Raw genomic sequence first — 16,778 nt, 5'->3', positions numbered from 1 at the left:
GGGAGAAGAAGAAGAGGAAGGAGAAGGAGAAGAAGCAGCAGCTACTGGCAGCGGGATGGGCTTGTGCTTTGAGAGAACTTGCCTCTCCCTTTCCTTGGGTTTTTTCCTGTTGTAATGTGCTCCATGTGGGTCTGAGAACCTTAATGAAGGTGCTTACAGAAACTGTCCATAACCCTCAGGTTTTCTTGAACAAAGTCAATTTCACCGAGTCGTCTTTTAACAAAACCACTTTCATAGGCATATTTCTAAAGTATGATTTCATGGAGATGCTCCATAAGGCTTTCTATACAAATCATAATTTGTTAATTAAAACCATTTTTTTTTCTGGCTTTTTAGGGCCGCACATGGGGCCTATGGAAGTTCCCAGGCTAGGCTGGAGCTGCAGCTGCCAGCCTACACCACAGCCACATCAACTCAGGATCCAAGCTGCATCTGCGACCCACACCGCAGCTTGCACCAATACCAGATCCTTAACCCACTGAATGAGGCCAGGAATCAAACTCGAATCCTCGTGGATACTAGGCGGGTTCTTAACCCAGTGAGCCACAATGGGAATCCCTATTCATTACAACTATTTTAAATCACAATTATTTTAAAGGAAAAAAAAAAAAACAATGAGATGGTACTTTATGATGAAGATATGAATATCATTTAGGGACCCCCCCCCGCCCCGCCCCGTTGAGGTGCTCAGGTACAAAGATGAGTAAGGCAAAGCCCATGCACTTGAGAAGTTGAAAATTGTGCTCCTGGGTCTTTTAAAGGAAGGAAGAATGGGATGGAGCCCCTGGGAATCACTGGACTTAAGTCCTAAGACCACATCCGATCTGTTCCCACCCTCTAAGTAACTCCAGTTTTCCTGCTGGAGGCATATTATCTAACCATTGCCAACTTCTGCATCTCAGAAACATCCTGCTGGGATCCTTGATCGAAGGCACCAGGGTTCTGGTCCCCTCCCCAGCCCCTCATCTGGTGACTGTCTGGAACTCACTCCACACACCAGCTTTGGACCTCAGCGCACCAGGAAGACACCTCTAGCCGGTGCTTCTGTGGGCTCCACCTCTTGGCCTGGCCCCTGGGTGGCCTCCCTCTCCATTTGAGAAGTAGAAAGTCTTGATGGGGAAGAAGCTCTGAGGACAAAGCGGAGCAGCGGGGGGACGGGCACCCCCCCACCCCCCAACCCTTGGTCTCTTCTCCCTTGTGGCTCCCTACTCCTTGGCTCAGGGCAAGTTCACATCTATGTAAATTTAGCCCTGCTCAGCCAGGATCCACATGGAGAGTGGGTTTTCCTGCCATCCTGCCCTGCTTCTCAGCTCTTTCTGCCCCTTAGGTCACAGCCTTAAGGATTAAGGTTATTGCGGCTGTGGGAGTGGGAGTGGGGGTGGGGCAGCAACCATCCGGTTGTGCAAGTTCTCAACCTGGATGCCATTCGGAGACCATCTTCTCTTGCACACCCATCCTTCATCTCATCCGTTTTTACCTACGTAATTGTCCCTCGGAGCTATTTATTTCTCATTTTTCACTGCTGCCATTATCCTCATCGGAGGCCATGCTCTTTCAGCAGATAAACAGAGTTTCACATATTGAAGTCATGCTGGCTTATATGTGAGTTAACTTGAATTTTACGCTAACTAGGAGTTCCCATGATGGCTCAGCAGTTAACCAACCTAACTAGTATCCATGAGGATGCAGGTTTGATCTCTGGTCTTGCTCAGTGGGTTAAGCATCTGACGTTGCCGTGAGATGTGGTGTAGGTTGCAGACACGGCTCAGATTCCGTGCTGCTGTGGCTGTGGCACAGGTCATTGGCTATAGCTCCAATTCGACCCCTAGACTGGGAACCTCCACATGCTGAGAGTGCGACCCTCTCAAAAAGACAAAAAAAAAAAAAGAGAATTTTATGCTAACTGGAACAGTCTGATTATGGCTTATCAAACTTACATTGTACATCTGCTTTAATTGTTAAAGAAAAGGGTTCATGGCCAGAAGCAAAGAATGTCCATGTTAAAAATAAAGATGAAACGCCTCTCTATCTGGGACTCCTTCCATGCTGGTGCTCCTTCTATGATAAGACTCCCTTCCCAGATACCAAGGCCACAGAGACTTGCTGTGTACCTGCTGATCTGCAGGAACGTATCCCTGACTTGTTTGATGTTCTTTGTTCTGACAAGGCAGAAAACTGTACTGAGGGAGTTCCCTAGTGGCTCAGTGGGTTAAGGATCTGATGTCACTGCTGTTGTGTGGGTTCCCTGGCCCTGGACCTTCCACATCCTGTGGGTGTGGCAAAAAAAAAAAAAAAAAAAACCTCACCTAAAAATCATGCTATTCTGAAACAGTTTTCTCAAGGTAATCTGAGAAGCTGTCTTCCAGGCTATAGTCTTTAGTTTGGCTCAATTAAATCTAAATCTCCTTTCTTTTTTTTCTTTTTAAAGCCACACCTGTGGCATATGGAAGCTCCCAGGCCAGGAGTATAAGTGGCTCAGATCCCACATTGCTGTGGCTCTGGCACAGGCTGGCAGCTACAGCTCCAATTCAACTCCTGGTCTGGAAACTTCCATATGTGGCAGGTGTGGCCCTAAAAAGAAAAGAAAAAAAAATCTACATGAAAGAATATTGTACTCTTGCTTTACAGTTTCTCATGCAGCTTTGCAAATAGGAAGCTTTATGTGAGGCCCTCACAACTCAGAGACAAGCAAGGCAGCAATGATCATCCCTGATTATAAACCCATGGCAAGTAAGCTTAGGCAATTGCAAAGCAAAGTTGTAAAACTAACATGTGGCTGAACCAGGGACAGAATCCCCACTTCTAGCTTTAAATATGCAGCCAAGACCCAGCCTTGTTGGTGGATACACCCCTCTTTGAGACTCCCCCATGAATTCAGCAGCAGACCACTCCAAAAAATGGGAAAGGTAGACAAAATAAATGTCAATATTATGTACTATATAGGTTTGAACTTTTGTCCACCACTGAATCTCCACTTTTTTTCTTTTTTACGTTCCCAGGCTAGGAGTCAAACCAGAGCTGCAGCTGCCCTTCTACACCACAGCCACAGTAACTCAGATCCAAGCTGCATCTGTGACCCACACTGCAGCGTGCAGCAATACCAGATCCATAACTACCGAGCAAGGCCATGGATCAAACCCTCATCCTCACGGCCATTATATTGGGTTCTTAACCCACTGAGCCACAACGAGAACTCCCCAATCTCCATTTTGTCTCCACTGCTGTCCTAGGTGAATACTCCCCCCCCCCCACCCCGCAAATTCATGTCCACCTTGCACAGGAGACCTTATTTGGAAAGAGGTTCTATTCAGATGTAATGAATTACAGTAAAGTCACCCCGGATTAGTGTGGGTCTTCAATCCATTGACTGGTATCCTTATAAAAAGAGGAGAGACACACAGAAATACACACAGGGAAGAAAACAGGTTCGGGATGCAGCTACAAACCAAGGAATGCCACAGCTTTCCAGCCACCACCAGCAAGCAGCTAAGAGAGAAGCATGGGCTAGACTTTCAATCAGAGCCTCCAGAGAGAGGTCCTGTGACACCTTGATTTGAGATGTGTAGCCTCCAGAACAGTGAGAGAATACATTTCTGCTGTTGTAAGCCAACCAGTACGCAGTAATTTGTTACAGGAGACCCAGAAAACGAACACCTAGTGGCACTCTGTGTCCAGAAACACCTTTGAGTTGTGTTTCGCTAAAGATATTACTCGTGTGGAGTCTACAATCGGAGGCGGCCTTTCCCATTCTTCATTTAGATCATCTGCTTCCATCCTTCAAGAGTCAGCTGAGGGTCACTTTCCTCAGGAACCACTGTCCTGCCTCCATCCTGCCAGGGACCCTGCCCTTGTGCCCAGTTTGCAGTGAAAAAATTAATTTTTGCCTATTGAGAGATGGAGAAGACATTCTGGTTTATCCATGAGTGAATGTGAATTTTATGCTAGCTGTAGCAACCTATTAGCGGCCTAGCTAACATACATTGTACACCGACTCTAATTAAAAGGGCATGCAGAAGAATGTCCCTGTTAAAAATAAAGATGAGGGAATTCCCATTGTGGCTCAGTGGGTTACGGACCCACTGTTATCTCTGCAAGGATGCAGGTTCGATTCCCAGCCTCACAAAAGGACCCACTGTTATCTCTGTAAGGATGCGGGTTTGATTCCTAGCCTCATAAAAGGACCCACTGTTACTTCTGTAAGGATGTGGGTTCAATTCCTAGCTTCACAAAAGGACACACTGTTACCTCTGTAAGGATGCAGGTCCGATCCCCAGCCTTGCTCAGTGGGTTAAGCATCCAGCATTGCCACAAGCTGCTGCATAGGTTGCCGACAAGGCTCAGATCTGATGTTGCTGTGGCTCTGGTGCAGGCCTGCAGCTGCAACTCTGATTTGACACCTAGCCTAGGAACTTCCATAGTTGGCCTTAAAAAGAAAAAGAAAAAAAAAAAAAAAAAAGAAAGAAAAGAAAATAGATACAATCTCAGGAAATGTGGAAGATGCCCAGGAATAGGATTCAGGGAAGCAGAGTCTCAACCAAAGCCTGACAAAATTGGACAAGTCTTGTTTTCACCTTTGTAATCACAGAGAAACAGGATTAGAATGAGTCTTCCCAATCTGGAATCCAGGCCGTTCAGGGACCTGTGAAAGCAGAAATGGAGGTTCTCTAGCTATGCTGAATAGTTCAGGCCTAAGGGAAACCACATAAATATTTAGGAGCGATACGTCTGATCACACAAACCAAATGTCAAGTGCCTCCACTCAGAAGGCGTTACCTGAACTCCACGTAGAAACACTGTTGACTGAATACTGACTGGTAATATGCGTTGGCAGTTACTTTACCGAATAAAAACAAAAGTCAAATTAAATCACCTCTTAACTGTTAAGTGCTGTTTCTCAAGCAGGCAAACAGGTCCTTCCCCCCCCCCCCCCCAAAGCATAGGATCCACGAGTGGGAAGATAATAAAAAGGACCACTGGTGAAAAACTGCGGCTCTCAAGGGACTAGATAATCCTAAAAGTTCATTTGGGCTCTAAGGCTCACAGGATTGCTGAAAATTTCTCTATCAACTATAACAATTTATTTTGTATTTAATTTTACTCTGTGGCCTCAAGGGGGAAATGCCTTGCTCTAAAGTTTCAGGGGAAAAAAAAAAGAAAAAACAGAAAATCCAGTCGAGGAGTCCAAAGGGAAAAGCAGGGAATTGCAAAAGCTGGAAAGGCCAGAAAACAGAAATGAATTTTTTTTGGGGGGAGCCGCATATGGAAGTTCCCAGGCTAGGGGTTGAATCAGAGCTGCAGCTGCCAGCCTGCACCACAGCCACAGCAATACAGAATCCGAGCCACGTCTGCAACCTACACCACAGCTCATGGCAACGCCAGATCCTTAACCCACTGAGTGAGGCGAGGGATTGAACCCGAGTCTTCATGAATACTAGCTGGGTTCGTTACCACTGTGCCGCAACAGCAACTCCACTAGGTCGGGTTCTTAACCCACTGAGCCACAACGGGAAATCCTGGCTTTAAGTTTTTAAAAAACAACAACAATTTAAAAAGTCCTATGACCCTAGACTAGAAATGGCAATACATCTGAGGATAAGAAGAGGCACTTGTGTTCATCTGTATGTAAAGTCGGAGTTGCTGTGTCTTCCCAGGGGGCTAAGAAGGGGGCAGGGAGAGATGGCTGCCATTACCCATCAATTTGAGGAATCACTCCAGAGCCCAAAGTTCCTGGGTGATCAGGATTTGGAAAACTGGCCAAAATTTTCTATTTTCAGAAGCATTCACTTTGATGGCTATTTGGGGCAGCCATGAAAAGTTTCTCCAGGAGTTCACATTGTGACTCAGCAGGTTACAAATCTAACATGTATCCATGAGGACTCGGGTTCGATCCCTGGCCTTGCTCAGTGTGTTAAGGATCCGGCGTTGCCATGAGCTGTGGTGCAAATCACAGACTCAACTTGGATCTGGCATTGCGGTGGCTGTGGTGTAGGCCAGCCACTGCAGCTCCTATTCAACCCCTAGCCAGGGAACCTCCATATGCTGCAGGTATGGCCCTAAAAAGAAATACAAAAATAAACAAATAAAAAGTTCTCCATCAGTTAAGACTGGGATGCACCGCAGCCCCCGGGAGCAGGGCAGGTGAGAGGATGAGCGAGACTAGAGAAGCTAGTGGACCGTAGTTGTTCATCCTCCCAAGGACACGGGTTGCGGTGGAGAGGGGATCAGTAATAGTAACGCACAAAGGGAGCACTTTGAAAACAAAGAGTTATATACATGAGTTACCTGTACATTAGAGGTTATTATGATCCCCATTCTACAACCCTGTGGAAATAAACACCAACCAAATGAGAACCAGAAAGGCTATTTCAGAGTTCCCTGGTGACTCAGTGGGTTATGGATCCAGCATTGTCACTGCTCTGGTTCAGGTACCTGCTGTGTCACAAGATTTTTTTTTTCTCTTTTATCTTTTTTTGCAGGCCAAACCCTTGGCACCTGGAGGTTCCCTGGCTAGGGGTCGAATTGGAGCTGCAGCTGCCAACCTACACCACAGCCACAGCAACAGCAACTCAGGATCCAAGCCCAATCTAAGACCTACGCCACAGCTCACAGCAACACCAGATCCTTAACCCAGTGAGTAGGCCAGGGATCAAACCCGCATCCTCATGGATACTAGCCAGGTTCATTAACCACTGAGCCACAACAGGAACTCCTGTGTCACAGGTTTGATCCTTGGCCTAGGAACTTCCATGTGCCACAGGCTTAGCACACAAAAAAATATTTTTAAAGGCTATTTATGTAGAGCTTGCTGTAGCAAGGAAGTCACCAACATCACCTGCATTTGGAGAAAATTCAAAGACCAGCAGAGAACTGGGGACGCTTCATAATGGAAAAAAAGGGTAGGTGTCACCTGTGCCCTGATTTGAGGCTGTTGGCGTGAGGAAATTGGAGCCAGTTATAAGTGGACACCCCATGTGATTGGTCAGACATGAGCATTTGGCATTTTCTGGTTGGTTCTAAATAGGAAGCAGGGATGGATATCAGGGAAGGTGTCAGCTCTCTATCACGTCCTGGCCATCTGGGGCCTGTGGGTACATCGGTATTTTTTTGACTCCCAGGATAGTTACTAGAGACAATGGCTTGACTTCCTATAATCTGACTCACAGCAGGCAGGCTTCTGCGTGAGGGGACTATAGATGAACAGGTTGGTTTTCCCAACTGGTTGCCACAAGCTGGTGGTCAATGTTCTATTTTTACATATGGCCTGACCATTGTCCTTTTCTACATTCAGTCTCTCAACCCTTAGGTGTGAGTCTGTACAAAAGAAAATTGTGGTCCTGGAGCTCTCTTGTGGCTCAGTGGGTTAAGGATCTGGCTTGGGTCACTGCTGTGGCAAGCGTTTGATGCCTGGCCAGAGAACTTCCACATGCTGCAGGTGCAGCCAGAAGAAATTGGTCCAAAAAGTTACCCACATGGACTTTCAGTGCCCTGGAGAGGGGCTGGGGGCAGCTTCCACACAGCATCTGAGGCATCAAGATGCCTAACAGAAGTGATGTATTCACATCTGCAATATCCGTGCAGCCTAATAAAAGCATCAACTATCTCCTTCGAGAAGCAAGATCATGATGTTGCTTTTCCTATTTACTGATTTGCTTTCAGACCGTGATTAACAAGCTATAGAAAATGATTTCAACTACATATCATTGGTAGAGCTGAGTTTTCAAAACCCAGGAACATGTTCTCAGAGGGGTCTTGGGTAAAGAATCCTTGCAGGAGTTCCCATCATGGCTCAGCGGTAATGAACCTAACTAGTAACCTTGAGGACTCAGGTTTCATCCCCGGTCCCTGTTCAGTGGGTTAAATGATCCAGCCTTGCTGTGAGCTGTGGAGTAGGTTACAGAAGTAGTTTGGATCTGGTGTTGCTGTGGCTGCAGCTTGGGCTGGCAGCTGAAGTTCCAATTCGACTCCTAGCCTGGGGAACTTCCATATGCCATGGGCGTGGCCCTGGAAAAAAAAAAAGAATCCCTGCAAATACCTATTCCATAAAATCTGAACTTCTCTTCCACTCTGTGTACCGACCCCAAGGAATCCAGCAGAACCTGAGCCTGAGTGGGGTGGAGCATGGTTCTGACCATAGAAGCCAAGACTGGGTCCTTGAGGTCAAGCTTGAGTCCAAGTGTCCCTTTGTGTTTGCCTCTGAAGGGGAACAGAACATGCCACCCCAAAGCATGCCACTTTGTCCTACAGAGTTTTCTGAATAATGTTACTGAAGAAACAGCAGGTGCAAGAAGGACACTTTGACCATCCTTTGTCCCCCTGAGGACAGGAAATAAATCCCCCATGTGAAAAGCACCCTCCCTGGACCAGGACATAGAGAAATATCCTGATAAGAGATAGGAATTCAGGGCTGAGAAGCCTGTGTAAACAAACCTTGTTGCTTCTTCATGAATGTGTTACCCCAAGCCCCAACTCCTTTGTCTTGTGCATTCTTCACACGTTTATTGTTTTTTCACCTAAGAGGCACATAAAAACTGCCTGCTTTGGACTTCCCATTGTAGCTCAGTGGGTTAAGAACTCAACTAGTATCCATGAGGATGTGTGTTCAATCCCTGGCTTCATTCACGGGGTTAAGGATCCGACATTGCCCCAAGCCGAGGCATAGGTCACAGATGTGGCTCGGATCCCACATTGCTGCAGCTCTGATTCCACCCCTAGCCTGGGAACTTCCATATGCTGCAGGTATGGCCTTAAAAAGACAAAGGAAATATATAGTGAAAGAAGTTAACATGGAATAAAAAATAGCGCTGATCCCCCAGGGTAGGTGTTTATTAACATTTGTACACAGCATCATGGAGTCACAGGGCGGGTGAATTATGCCAGGGCTGCATGGCCAAGGAGGGTGTCACCACTGCAAAGATGGCATTTGAGCCGGGGTCTTTGGGCTCAGATGGATTGTACCAGATGGAGGCGGTGGGAGTGAGGAGGGAGATGGGGGTTTTCTTGGATGTATCCCTAGCAAAAGAACCTATTAAGCCACAGGCATCAGCCTAAGCCAGCTTTTATGCAATCTCAGAATCCTGTTGCTACACCAAAGACCTGCTCTCCATCAGCTGTTCACAGAGAGAAGAGAATTAGGTTTTTGTAAGTTTCCCCTTGAAATTATTCAGCGATGGTGCCCATTTGTCTTCCTTCAATGGCCTTTCCTAAGAGTCAGAAACAACAGGATTCACCGATACTTGACAGTTCGCTCTTTGAAACAGATTATTTTCCCTCCCCTCAAGGTCTAATCAGGAAGCTTGCACTGAGCTCCTAGGGAGCCCTCCATCCAGTGTAGGGGAGGAAGACTTTCCCCCAATGGATTTCTTGGCTGGTCTCGTAATTAAACTGATACAAGACAGATGAACAGGAGAAAAACAAATGTAATTTCACACATGTGGAAGCCCCCAAGATAGGAGGCTCAAAGAACTGGCCAAAACAGTCAGGTTTTTGTTTGTTTTTTTTCTTTCTTTCTTTTTCATGTCGCACCTGCAGCATATGGAAGTTCCTGGACTAGGGGTCAGATCGGAGCTGCAGCTGCCGGCCTATACCGCAGCCACCGCCACGCCAGATCCAAGCTGCTCTGTGACCTACACTGCACTTGGGGCAACACCAGATCCTAAACCCACTGAGCGAGGCCAGGGATTGAGCCCACATCCTCATTGAGACTACGTTGGGTTCTTAACCCCCTGAGCCATAGCAAGAACTCCTCTCTCACTATATTTAAGTCTCTTTAAGTCTCTGTGTCTTATTGGTTTCTGTGTCCTCAGCAGGCAGTAAAGAAACATCCACAGTGTCCAGATTAGCCTGGTCAGGAACAGGTCCTTCTGTGATGTTAAGACGTGTGTGCCTGCCATCTGAGAACACCGCCAGCCCTTACGCTCTCTCTACCTTAGGTCACCTGCAGGTACCTTCCTCTCGCTCTCTCTCCTGAAAATAATGCAAGTTCAGTTTTTGTCATCTCTTTGATGATCATGGATTCATTTTTAATAAGAAAAGAAAACTGGCATCGAAATGGCAGCAGAGAGAAAACAGGACCACAAGCGCAGTGAGGGGGTGGGGTACCACCTCTACACCGGCCGCCTCTCAGGGCATCCGAGGGCTCAGCTATGGATGGATATAGGAATATTCCACTCATTAAGAACAGGTCCCTTGCTGGGAAGAATATTCATCCCATCAGTCTTTGCCTTGGCCTGGCTGAGGGAAACCCTTTGCTCTGACTTGCTACCCTCAAAACCACCTTCTAATTGTCATTCGTCTTCCCAAGTAAACATTCCCTCAGGGGACAGTGATGCTGATCAAAAACTCCCGAGTATTTTTACTTGCAAGAGGTGCACAGTTTTCATTCCAAATGAACAAACTGGTGTTCTGTTTTACACACCAAAGGAAACATAAATTAGGTACCGAGCAAAGCATCTGATAATCGCTGATGGGTCTGCCCTTAGGTCATGTCTTCTGAAGCCGCCTGCCTCCTCCCACCCAACCTCATCTGTCTCAGCCCCACTGTGGGTTCTTAGGCCCCAGCACGACAGCATCAGAAAGTCTCCCAACTGAAAAGGGAACTCTCCTTCACTGTTGGTGGGAATGTACATTGGTACAAACACAGTATGGAGGTTCCTCGGAAAGCTGAATATAGAACTACCATATGATCCAGCAATCCCACTCCTGGGCATATATCTGAACAAAACTTTTCACTCAAAAAGATACATGCACCCCTATGTTCATTGCAGTGCTATTCATAATAGCCAAGACATGGAAACCACATAAAATGTTCATCAGCAGAGGAATGGATTAAGATATGGTACATATACACAATGGAACGCTACTTAGCCAAAAGAGAGAATAAAATAATGCCATCTGCAGCAACATGGATGCAACTAGAGATTCTCATACTAAATGAAGTGAGTCAGACAGAGAAAGACAAATACCATATGATATCACTTAGATGTGGAATCTAAAATATGGCACAAATGAACCTATCTATAAAAACAGAAACAAGCTCACAAGACATGGGAAACAGACTTGGGGTTGCCAAGTGGAAAGACGGAGGGAGTAGGATGGACTGGGAGTTTGGGTTTGCAGATGCAAACTATTCCATTTAGAATGGATAAGCAATGAGGTCCTGCTGTACAGCCCAGGAACTACAGCCAAACTCTTAGGACAGAACATGATGGAAGACAGGATGAGAAAAATAATGTATATGTATATAGGACTGGGTCCCTCTGCTGTACAGCAGAAATTGGTACAATGTTGTAAATCAGCAATACTTTAATAACAAAATTCACCTTAAAAAAAATCTCCCAACACTCTACTGGGAAGTTCTGGCAGGAAATAGGGAAAAGACTGGCTTACACATAATATTTTCTGGACTGTTTAGGGAGGATGACTTCTACTCATCTGGTTTTCCCACTCAGCTGGACATCACCACAATTCCTAGACCTGCAAAGTTCTCAGCAAACAGAAGAAGCTGTCTAAGGATAGCGCGTGGTGCCAGATACTCACATTTTCTGATCGGAGCCTCTTGGCAGGACACCCACCATCTCTGGGGTGAAGCATGTAATACAGTCGGACCTTGCTTGCATGTTTTCGACTCTGGGAAGGCAAAGCAGAAGCAGATACTGTGAAAGAGAAGGCACAGTGGAAACATAGCCAGTGTCTGCAAATGCCCAGAAGTACGTTCATTAGAAAACACTTGAGGAGTTCCTGTTGTGGCCCAGTAGAAACAAATCTGTCTAGGAGCCATGAGGTTGCGGGTTCGATCCCTGGCCTCGCTCGGTGGGTTGAGGATCCAGCGTTGCCATGAACTGTGGTGTAGGTCGCAGACACGGCTTGGATCTGGCACTGCTGTGGCTGTGGCATAGGCCGGCAGCTGCAGCTCCGATTAAACCCCTAGCCTGGGAACCTCCATATGCCACAAGTGCGGCCCTAAAAACAAAACAAAACAAAACAAAAATTAGGAAACACTTGAGCACTTCCTATGGGTCCCATGGCATGAAGCCATAGACAGGTTAAGTGACTTTTCCAAGGTCACTAAGCCAACATCATTTCAGGATTAGAAGACAGAGTTGATGAAGAAAGGGGAAACCATCGGGATCCCTTAGCCTCCAGTGAATGTTATATTTAATTGTCTTCGAAAGTAAGAACAGGTTGGAGTTCTGCTGGGGAGAGCAGATTACAGATCCAGAGTTGTTTCTACAGTGGCTCAGGTTTCTGTGGAGGTGCCAGTTTGACCCCCCAGCCCAGTGCAGTGGGTTAAGGATCCAGTGTTGCTGCAACTGTGGCATAGGTCGCAGCTGCAGCTCAGATTTCACCCCTGGCCTGGGAACCTCTATATGTCTTGGATGTGGCTCCCCCCAAAAAAGTCAGACCAGGTCAGCAAAAGTGATAATACAAAGATATTATTTACCATGATGAAGAGCTAGGTCTCCCTGCCCTGTGGAAGAGGGTACAATGCCACCCTGAGAGCCTGAATATACACAAAACCTCTAAGCGTGAGCAGAGCCAAGCTCCATGCAAGCAGGCAGATGGAACTCAAACAAGTCCCATTCCTGCAGATTAGTGGCACAATGGACTTCTGTCTGTACCAACTGTCCATGCCCAGTGTGGAGAAACTGATCAGTTCTTAATCCCATCTTTTTTCTCTTCCTTCACTCAACTGAGAGCCCATCCAAACTCCCCTCACCTTGAAAGATCACTGCAGTTCTAATTTCTAAGTTGCTACCTGTGGCAGGATGGTGGATCAAAAAGAGCACCAAGAAAAGAGGCAGAAGAAGTTCAGAATTCCAGTTACAGCTCTACTGCTTTTTAGCTGCAAGATATCCCTCGAGTCATGGCATCAAACAAGTCACTTACTTTAATTTGGTTATAGCCAAGACGAGTCTCATTTCTCCATGCACAAAATGAATACAGTGATATTCATCAGGGTTTCCATGAGACTCAGATGAGACAATGTTTAGGAAAAACTGTAATCCACATAATGTTGAACATCCCTTGCTGCAGACTGCACCAGTCCTAACTTTGAGCTCCAGGTGGTCTCTGCAACGTGAATTCTCCATGAATCTACCACTGCCTGATTCTAGTTCCCCAGCCCTTTCCTTTACTCAGAGATTATTTACTCCTTTTCCAGGCTTTGGCTTCCCTTGTCCATTCTTTACAGCTGGGTTCTAGCCAAAATCCTGAATGATGGTTTGCCTTCATGGATTTGCCACAAACGCAAAGGGATGTTTTTTCAGAGAATATGCAGCAAATTGCATCTTGTTTTACAGGACATAGTGGAATCCTTTCTATCTGGTTTTCCTCATTTATCACTTTTTTAATTCCCTCATTTTGCCGGAGCTAGAAGACTGTGCTTCCAAAGAGTCCTCGGGCACTTCCAAGGTCTTTACATGGGTTTAAAGTGCTGTGGGAACAAGAAAAATATCACAGGCATAAAAAAGTACTGATGCATGATTTTGAAATATATTTCTAAGTCACATAGTAAGTTTTAACCAAGGGATATCTGGAGTTTTGTTTGCCTGAAAGATTTGTAGGACAGAAAAATAGAGAACTATATGAGCCCATGTCAGAAGATTTGATTTCAGTATCATTGTTCAACTTCTGCCTGTTTTTGAGGATGACACTGTGTGAAGTGGCACTTTTCATTTTGCAAATAAATATGTTGGTTTCTCCAAGGTGTACACCTTTTTGATGGTATTGTGGGTTTTTTGAAGGTAAGGAGTAATGGGAATATTGGGAATACTACACCAGTCAAAAAAAGAAAAAAGAAAGTGTCACTGACAAAGGAATGGATAAAGAAGATGTGGTACATATACACAATGGAATAATACTCAGCCATAAAAAAGAATGAGATTATGCCATTTACAGCAAAATGGATGGATCTAGAGATTGGCACACTAAGTGACATAAATCAGATAAACGGGGTGTGATATCATTTATAGATAGCATCATTCCACCATTTATAGGTGGAATCTAAAACATGACACAAATGAACAAATCTGTGAAACAAATAGATTCACAGACAAAGAGAAAAGATGTGTGGTTGCCAAGGGGGTGGGGTGGAGGAAAGGACAGGGAGTTTGGGATTAGCAGATGTCAGCTATCAAATAGAGAATGGATAAGCAGCAAGGTCCTCCTGCAGAGCACAGAGAACTATATTCAGTATCCAGAGATGAACCATAATGGAAAAGAATATGAAAAAGAATGTATCTCTTTGCTGAGTCACTGACTCACTTTGCTGCACAGCAAAAATTGGCCCAACACTGTAAATCAACCATACTTCAGTTTAAAAAATAAAAGAAAAAGAGGTGACAACCTGAAGGACACAGAGCCTGGGCTGGTGAAGAGCGCACACAGACAGGTAACTGGTGAAAAGACAAAGCGATATCAGCATGCACTTAAATGTGGCCGCAGTGGGTTTTCAATTTTGTGTGTGTTACTACAGAAGAACTTCTTATCACAGTCCCTGCATCATCCATCTACTCAGGGTTCTGGATTTCCGGGGAACAAAATCACAGACAAATTGAAAATCTCATCATGCAGCTTGTTTTGTGGTTGTTGGTTTGTTTGTTTGTTTGTTTGTTTTCTTCTTCTTTCTGCTTTCCTAAAATATTACATTTCTTTCAAAAATACTATTTCCAGCAATGGCAGAGTTCACTGGGTTATTTACTTGTAGTTTGACAAAACTAGTAAAAACCCATTAGCTGGGGAAAAGGAGGCGTGGGAAGAGAACAGCTCTGCTGTGAAGCCACTAGAGATGGGAGATGTTGGGATGGGAAGTTTCTTTGCAATTTTGTTCACTGGAGGCTTGTTTTTCTCCTTCGGCTTCCCAGGCTCTGAGTCTGATGGAAGGACCTTCCTGCCCCACAGTCTGAATGAAGAGAAGCAGAGCCTCAGTAAACATCACCTGATTCTGGACTGATGGGGGAGATGCTCTGGCTCATCCTTTACCTGCATCCCTTTGCCTGGTCCTCTCTTTTCCTTCTGCTGCTTTTTCCAGCCTGGCGGGGGGCCAGAGCCAGTGTCTCTCCACCCCAACTTGAGGGAGGAAGTAAAAACCTCAAAAACAGTCCGCTCCTCAGGGAGAGGGGTTCAGAGACACCGTCCCAGTTAGTCTGATTCAAACTCAAAGCCACAAATGATGTTGGCTGACCCAGGGAAAGATATTCCTGGCAGAATATTGCTGCTGGTGCTCAGCCCTGGAGCTCGGCCAGCATCCTCACCTTTTTCCCCTGGGGCACACTCACCTCCTTGTCCAGATAGGACACAGAGTCACCTAACCACGTCTTCCTCCACATGGCCTCTTTCATCCACCTCCTCTCAACATACCCTTAACTATCCCCCATTGCTTAAAATTTGGTACAGACACCTCCCTCCTTTCCATTTATTCCAAAAATAAAACTTTGCCCACAAAATGTTAAAATGACAACTGAGCAGGAGTTCCCTGGTGGCTCGGCAAGTTAAGGATCCAGCCTTGTCGCTGCTTTGGCTCAAGTTGCTGCTATGGCTCAGGTTAGAACCCTGGCTCGAGAACTTCCACATGCCACAGGCATAACCAAAAAGAGATTTTGAGCAAAGATGTTCACTACAGCATTATCTAAATAAGAACAACAAAAAAACTGGGAGACAGCTACATTTTTAACAATAGGAAATGGGGTCAAGTAGCTGTGGAATGCCTTTATGTTCGGTTGGAAACTGAAACAATGCTTTCTCTATAATGAATATTGGATGGAAGGTGCTAAACTCAAAATTGCCTGTATACTATGATGACAATTAAATCGATTCGTAAATACAAAGGAAGGGGTGGAAAAGGAAAAAGAAACAAAGCATGATTTATTAGCACAGATGGAGTGTGAATGGTTTTCATTTTTCTTTCTTTCTTTTTTAGGGCTGCACCTGTGGCATATGGATGTTCCCCAGTCAGGGGTCAAATTGGAGCTGTTGTTGAGGCCTGTGCCACAGCCACAGCAACACTGGATCTGAGCTGCATCTTCAACCTATGATCAGCTTGTGGCAACACCAGACCCTTAACCCACTGAGAAAGGCCAGGGATCAAACCCACATCCTCACGGAGACTATTTCGGGTTCTTAACCCGCTGAGCCACAACAGGAGCTCACTTTTAATTTTTATAATAAATTTGCCTTGAACATAAAAATAATTATAACTTCACAATACTCAAGTCTTGTAATTTCTGATTACGTCTAGTTTATATGCACAGTAATTACAATTAGTAAAAAACATCAGTATCTGGAATGCACTTAACATACGCTGATACAATCGACCATGTTTCCCTTCACCCTCGTTAACGTCTTACCAACATTTAAAATGCATATTTTTTTCACTGCAGTTCTTAGCAATGAGATGAGGCTCCTCAACCCAAGAGCAGTATATGGTATTTAAGAACTTCGAACTTTATTTTGGTGCAGACAAATTCTTTGGTAAATATGTGTATTTTTCACAATGTAGTCACTTTAGCTTTCTACGTATGATTGGAAACTGGGATGACAAATGCTGGAAGAAAGCCACTTCTTTTTTTTTTTTCTTTTTTTAATGGCTAAAGCTGCAGCATATGCAAGTTCCCCGGCTAGGGGTTGAATCAGAGCTGCAGCTGCCAGCCTACACCACAGCCACGGCAACACAGAATCCTTAACCCACTGGGCATCTGCAACCTATACCACAGCTCCGGTGATGTCAGATCCTTAACCCACTGAGCAGAGCCAGGGATCGAACGTGCATCCTCATGATACTA

General features: G+C 45.4%; 1 protein-coding gene across 1 annotated transcript in view; it reads right to left on the bottom strand.

Moving 5' to 3' along the window:
• The window catches only part of ZMAT4 (zinc finger matrin-type 4), a 404,068-nt gene that overhangs the window by 242,148 nt on the left and 145,142 nt on the right, over nucleotides 1–16,778 (bottom strand). The window contains exon 3 of the mRNA XM_047770379.1: nucleotides 11,536–11,625. Within this exon, the coding sequence (XP_047626335.1) occupies nucleotides 11,536–11,625 (90 nt within the window). The remainder of the gene's footprint in view (nucleotides 1–11,535; nucleotides 11,626–16,778) is intronic.

Source organism: Phacochoerus africanus, chromosome 3, assembly GCF_016906955.1.
Source record: "Phacochoerus africanus isolate WHEZ1 chromosome 3, ROS_Pafr_v1, whole genome shotgun sequence".
NCBI classification, from domain to species: Eukaryota; Metazoa; Chordata; class Mammalia; order Artiodactyla; family Suidae; genus Phacochoerus; species Phacochoerus africanus.
Note: the sequence above shows the minus strand (reverse complement) of the source record. Positions and strands in the feature narration are given on the sequence as shown.